This window comes from Anticarsia gemmatalis, chromosome 19 (assembly GCF_050436995.1).
Source record: "Anticarsia gemmatalis isolate Benzon Research Colony breed Stoneville strain chromosome 19, ilAntGemm2 primary, whole genome shotgun sequence".
Classification (NCBI taxonomy): Eukaryota; Metazoa; Arthropoda; class Insecta; order Lepidoptera; family Erebidae; genus Anticarsia; species Anticarsia gemmatalis.
This window is the reverse complement of record NC_134763.1, coordinates 5,307,411-5,313,933: the sequence shown is the minus strand read 5'-3', so window position 1 is coordinate 5,313,933 and position 6,523 is coordinate 5,307,411. Positions and strand designations below refer to the sequence as shown.

The window sequence follows — 6,523 nt, the reverse complement described above, 5'->3', positions numbered from 1 at the left end:
CTAACGGCGAATGCACAAACAAACAAGTTATTTAATATATTCACACAGGTGTAAGATAAGGCTGATGCATATGCAAATTACTTGGTATTCTAAATATGTAGAGAAAGTTTGTTTATTCAGCTTTATTTGTGATTGCTATTACAAAACTGCGACGAAATTAGAATTTGCTAATGATCATGCGAAATTCAACTAATAAGGTTGAGCTACGGTTTTAACCGATTCAATGCCACCTTCATTTTCGTGAACATTTCAGCCAGGCCCCATTCATTGGTCGGTGGCTCACCATTTGAGCCATCGGCCTCCCTGAAGGGTGACTCAACTGATGAGTCATTGGCTCCTTGTAATGATTTAATGCTTTTCGCCATCATTCGAGCCAGTCTGACCACCAGAAACGTGTTACTGTGTTCTCCTATTCGAATTTGTGGATAATAAAAGTTAATATGGCGTTTCAAGGTAGTATTTGTTGGTTTTAATGAAATATTGCAGAGGTAGTAAACATTTTAGTAGTATTCAATCATTATTTATTATTGTAATATTATTTGTAGATAAATCAGGACTACGACGATTTTACTGAATGTAGCCAGGCAATGTTTACTGATTTCCATGATCAACAAATTGAAGATAAAGAAAATCAAGGTTTTCCAAGCTGTAGTCAATCGATTTTACAAAAAAGTGTACCAAAGAAGCGTCCATTCACTCAATCTCGTAATAGTTGCAATGTAGTTTCTAACAACAGTTCAGATACTAGCATTGAAGAAATTTTGGTTTAAAAAATATTCAAGATGTTTTGCGGCAGTTATACAAAAGGTTTATGACACCTGACTAATAAAAATATTCTCTAAATTGAAGGGCCAGGTCTGATATTCACGGAAATGTTTAATGAGATCTGAAAAATGGTAGTTTAAGTGTTTTTTTTTTTTTAATATCCGTTTTTATACAATTTTGGTTTGACTCACCAATTGAGCCATCGGCCTTCCTAAAGGTTTTTTAATGACTCAACTGTTGAGTCATTGGCCATGAATCGGTTAAGTATTCGTAAAAAAATTGTTCAACTTTGTGTTTCGTTTCATAATATAACGCTCTCTTGTTTCGCATGTTTACGAAGGCCTTTGAAGGGTAAGTGTTGACTAGTAACAGTTGATGAAAAAAAACTTAAGAGGGAAACTTATCCAAAATCTTGACCAGTGATTAAGTTTTGAATCCAAGAGAGTGTTTGCGAGTGATTACTAATCACTAATATGTTATCTCTATGGTATGTCATTGTTTGTTAGACTTTTGGGTAATAAAATAAAGAAAAAAATTGTAAATGAATTTATTGTGTCCACTTATCATTATTCAACATTACAAATTAAGTACAGAAATAATTAATTAACATAACGAGATAATTGTATGGCACAAAATTGTACATAGAGAGCATAAAAGAATTCAACTTAAGATTTTAATAAAAAAATAAAACACAATAATTTGGCTAATTATTACTATATTGTAGAAGTGTATTGTGCAGAACATGCACAAAATATAATAATAACATTTAATTATATCAGTCATAATAACAGTGCTATTGCATACATATAACTATTTATGTAAAATAATTGAACTACTTATATACTACTTGCGCGAGATTTGCGCCAATGAAGAACTTTATTATAGGTCTAACCTTTAAATAAGGTTTTATGTCCCACCAGACATATTAAATTTACACAAAATATTATTTTCTACCCCTCTGTTGATATTTGATAGTAAAATAAGACATAAGGATCAAAATAATTATGTCAGTCTTAAAATTTGTTTGCTTAAAAATTGCCAAGTCAGTCTAGCTTGTTGTTTAAATTCAGTACATGCTAAGTATTGCCATTTTAGTCAATGATGAAACAAATCATATTATTAACTAGCAAGTTTGAAAATGGAACTACAGTCAATATTTTTTTTCTATTAGTTGAACCTTTTTTAAATGTATTTATGTGGGACAGCTCTTCAGACTTCATTAAAAATAATTTTATCATGAATTGAGCCACAAATTAGTAACGGAGCTTCCGTCAACAATACAGTCTTTAAACCCCTTCATCACATAAGATGATTGGTACCATTTAACATCATCACTTGATTCTATTTCATGGAAGAAATCAGGATTCTCCTCAGAATCTTCAAGATGTAAATTCTGTAGATCTTCATTTACTTCACCAAATACATTGAAATCATTACAGCATGCAATATGATCTTGTTCCTTTGTTCTTAGGTCTATGACTACAATTTTAGAGTTCCTAGGTATCCTACAGCCACTGGTGAATACAAAATTGTCATTGTTCAGGATATTGTCCTGGTTGTTCACTAACTTCTTCTTAATAAATACATATAAGTTAGTTGGAGATAACTGGTTGAAGAATATTTGACTCAGCTTTTCTGATGTTACTAAGGTTCTGAAAAATAAAGAAAAAAAATTATTAAATATAATTAAAGCTGTCCCTTTCATTATCCTGCCAAACATTAATAATAGTATGTATATTGGTATGTTGGACACTATATGCACCACTGAAATGAAAGCACAGGACATGGGAACTTTATCAGGTGATATAGGTATTACTTATGTAATGTTAAACTCACATTATTTATTGCAACTGACATGGTTCAGAGTTTTTATCTAAAACTGCAAAGTTTCACATATTTTGCTGCCACATCATATGCAATACATATTGAGCTCATAAAAGTATAGATAAGACATTTACCTGAACACACTCCTATGTATTTTCTGATCATTAGCTATTAATGTAGACTGGCACTGTGGCTTATGGCATGCAATGGGTAAGAGGACCCTGTATACCTCCTTACAGGTTAGTGGGGTTGCTCCTAAAGTTATGCACACCTCTTCAGGCAAGGACGGACTATTCATCTCTTGTTGGAGACTCTAAAAAGGAAATAAAGAAATATATTCATAACAACATTCATTTCAGTAATAATTATGGTTTGCACATCATTAAGACAGGCTAGGCTAGGCTGTGTAGTAGTCGTGACTGGTGGTCTCATAATACGACAAGATGTACGAATGTGAATGAAGCAAGTGGTGTCTGCCTTCCCCTAGGAATTTAATGTATCTTATATTTTATTAAGTCTTAGACTAATCTAGACCATAGTTATAGTTAAGGATTGACAAACCTTTAGAATAAAATCTAAGTTTTCCAACGCCGTGGATGCGGCGCGAAAATGTCTTTCAGATTGAAAACTGTCTTTAACATCTTCATCTTCACAAGACTTCTTCTTATTCACCACTTGTTTTAACCACTGATACGTATAAGGTATTTGCAGTCTCTGATATGCAATAAACTTTATCAGTTCCACAATGATATGTCCACACGATATGGGAGTTAGTTGATTACCAATCTCCATGGTCACAACTATAGGTTTGTTTTTTGATGAGTTCATTCTTTCGTTTTATTTAACTTAGTGTTTAAGTTCTGATTAAATAGTTGATTATTACGGGATTTCGGCTGTAAATTCACTCCCCGCTTGCCGTTAAATTTGAATTTGTGTAATCACTATCAGTTCAATAACCTGTTGACAGTACCTGTCATTATCAAATGTCAACGGCACTAGGGATGTCCGATCACATCTAATCGGTTTAATATTTCAATCAATTAAGAAATTAGATTTAAGCAAGCCAAAATGAGTCTTCCATGACGACACGATACGACACTACGACACGATCAAATATCAGGAAATCAAGGCTGAATAGTTTTCAGGAGAGAATGTTGATTCGTTACAGAGATGAATCGATATTTATTTTATTTGTATGTTTTCATTCAGTTAACAACTTGTTTGTCTTGTCTGCTAATGCCATCGTATTCGTAACTTCTATGATGTTTTCAAATAAGCTATTGAGTTACTTATAATGCTTAAAATGTAACCATAAACCATTTTACAGTAATATGAAAAGTGTATTGAATGACACTTAAATCATAATCGGTTCTCATTTCGGATAGAACAATGCACCCTATTGCTACATCCCTAGACCATTTTTTTTTAATTATGTCTATGCCATCTACATCGCTGTTGTGATTAAAGAGGTAACGAGCACGATACAAACTTATCTATCAAAGAATAAAGTCAACAATAAATAAATATCCTTCATAGATTCAATAATCAACTACTCATTTACCATTAGAAATTCAAAAACAATCTCCTTCGATAACTTTCATAATGGTCAGAATTACATGTATTCCAAATTTAAATACAAATATTTCGCGCATTGTGATTCGCATTTTATTTTAGAAATTTACAAACGTCATTACGCTGCTTACAAATATTGATCGAACAAATAGTGAAAATGTACCGTTTTGTACAAAATTTGCGTTATAGTAATTTTAGCATTGTGAAACTGCCTCATCGCAGTTTCGCAAAAGATGTGAGATTTGGACCTGACGTTAGATCGCTAATGCTGCAAGGTGTAGACATATTAGCAGATGCCGTCGCGGTAACTATGGGCCCAAAAGGACGCAATGTCATTCTCGAGCAAACCTTGGGACCACCCAAAATTACAAAAGATGGTGTCACTGTCGCTAAGGGTATAGAGTTGCGCGACAAGTTTCAAAATGTTGGTGCGAAGCTCGTCCAAAATGTAGCACACAAAACAAACGAAGAAGCAGGTGATGGAACAACCACTGCAACTGTACTAGCAAGAGCTATTGCTAAAGAAGGCTTTGAAAACATTTCTAGAGGAGCTAATCCTATTGAAATTAGAAAAGGAGTCATGCTAGCGGTAAATGCTGTGCAAACAAAGTTGAAAGAAATATCTAAACCTGTAAACACCACTGAAGAAATTGTTCAAGTAGCTACAATATCGGCTAACGGTGATGAAGCGGTGGGTAAACTAATTGCAGCAGCAATGAACCGAGTAGGTAAACTGGGTGTCATTACAGTCAAAGACGGCAAAACTCTAGAGGACGAGTTAGAAGTCATAGAAGGTATGAAATTTGATCGTGGATACATTTCCCCATATTTCATTAACTCTAATAAAGGACCCAAAGTTGAATATAATGATGCGTTAGTTCTTTACTCGGAGAAGAAAATATTCAATGCTAGCCAGATAGTTCCAGCGTTAGAGATTGCCAATAGTCAAAAGAAGCCTCTCATTATAGTCGCAGAAGATTTCGATGGTGAACCATTATCAGTATTGGTAGTAAATAAACTAAAAATTGGGTTAAATGTATGTGCCGTTAAGGCTCCTGGCTTTGGAGATCACAGGAAAAATGCCTTGGCTGACATGGCTGCTGCCACTGGTGGTGTGGTGTTTGAAGACGATGCCAATTTGATAAGACTGGAGGATTGCCGACTTGAAAGTCTTGGAAAAGTAGGAGAAGTTGTGATTACAAAAGATTCAACACTCTTATTAAAAGGAAAGGGTGATCCAAAAGAAGTTAAACAGCGCATCGATCAAATAAGACAAGATTTAGAAGAAGCTACAAGCAATTTTGATCGAGAAAGGCTCGTTGATCGATTGGGAAGACTTCAGAATGGTGTCGCAGTATTATACATTGGTGGCAGTAACGAAGTGGAAGTTAACGAGAAGAAAGATCGTGTAAACGATGCATTAAATGCTACGAGAGCTGCTATTGAAGAAGGAATTGTACCTGGTGGTGGAGCTGCCCTTCTCCGATGTATTCCATCATTGGATAAACTTAAACCAGCTAATAAAGATCAAGCGATAGGTATTTCCATTGTAAAGAAAGCTCTTCGTACACCTTGTATTACAATTGCTTCTAATGCAGGACATGATGGTTCTGTGGTGGTCTCAAAAGTAGAAGACTTAGGCCCCGAATTTGGATATGATGCTTTGAATAACGAATATGTTAATATGATGGAAAGGGGGATTATTGATCCTACCAAAGTGGTGAGAAGAGCCCTAACTGATGCTAGTGGTGTCGCATCTTTATTGACCACAGCCGAAGCAGTTATTTGTGATTCGCCGAAACCCAGGGATCCTTTGCGTGACGTGAATAGTATTGATTACCATACTGAATATTGAGTGAATTCTATTGTTTTTCTTTTAATAAACGTTTATTTTACATATTGTACTGTTTAATTTATGTATGTAATAAACTAAGTAGACAGGTTCTGCTGTTGTTATATGCATTACTTTATTACCTCCGAAGTGCATCAATAGTCTATGTCGGTCAATTATGTGTAATTACACTAGACCACACAAAGGCGAACGGCAGGTTTATATGAAGAATTCGTACAGCTTATAAAATGTAATGTTTAGGTTTACTTTTTGTTTTAATTGGTAGCTAATATAATAGACAAGCTTATTTTAAAATTCTTATATTTTTAAAAGTTGGGAGGTAAAAGTTATGTCCATTTTTAGAAGCCCCGATAGTTTGCTAAATTGCTCAGATGCTGTCAAAACCACAATTCAAAACAACAGCAAATTGGCGGATGCGTAGACGTCAGACGAAAAGTGACGTCTCATGAGATTTTCTTTTTCTTTAGTTGTCAACAAATATAAGCCATGGACCAAAAATTATTATTTAAA

The 6,523-nt window shown here is 34.3% G+C and overlaps 2 protein-coding genes across 2 annotated transcripts; one reads left to right on the top strand and one right to left on the bottom strand.

The window, feature by feature from the left end:
- Positions 1 to 1,302: 1,302 nt before the first annotated feature.
- On the bottom strand, positions 1,303 to 3,560 carry LOC142981016 (uncharacterized). The gene is made up of 3 exons (XM_076126667.1): positions 3,151 to 3,560; positions 2,724 to 2,902; positions 1,303 to 2,417 (listed from the first exon to the last, which is right to left on the bottom strand). The coding sequence occupies exons 1-3, from the start codon at positions 3,415 to 3,417 to the stop codon at positions 2,000 to 2,002; spliced, it is 864 nt and encodes a 287-aa protein (XP_075982782.1). The 5' UTR covers positions 3,418 to 3,560; the 3' UTR covers positions 1,303 to 1,999.
- A 618-nt stretch (positions 3,561 to 4,178) lies between these two features.
- Positions 4,179 to 6,060, top strand: LOC142980971 (63 kDa chaperonin, mitochondrial-like). Its single transcript, XM_076126611.1, has one exon. The coding sequence runs from the start codon at positions 4,319 to 4,321 to the stop codon at positions 6,014 to 6,016; it is 1,698 nt and encodes a 565-aa protein (XP_075982726.1). The 5' UTR covers positions 4,179 to 4,318; the 3' UTR covers positions 6,017 to 6,060.
- Positions 6,061 to 6,523: the final 463 nt, after the last annotated feature.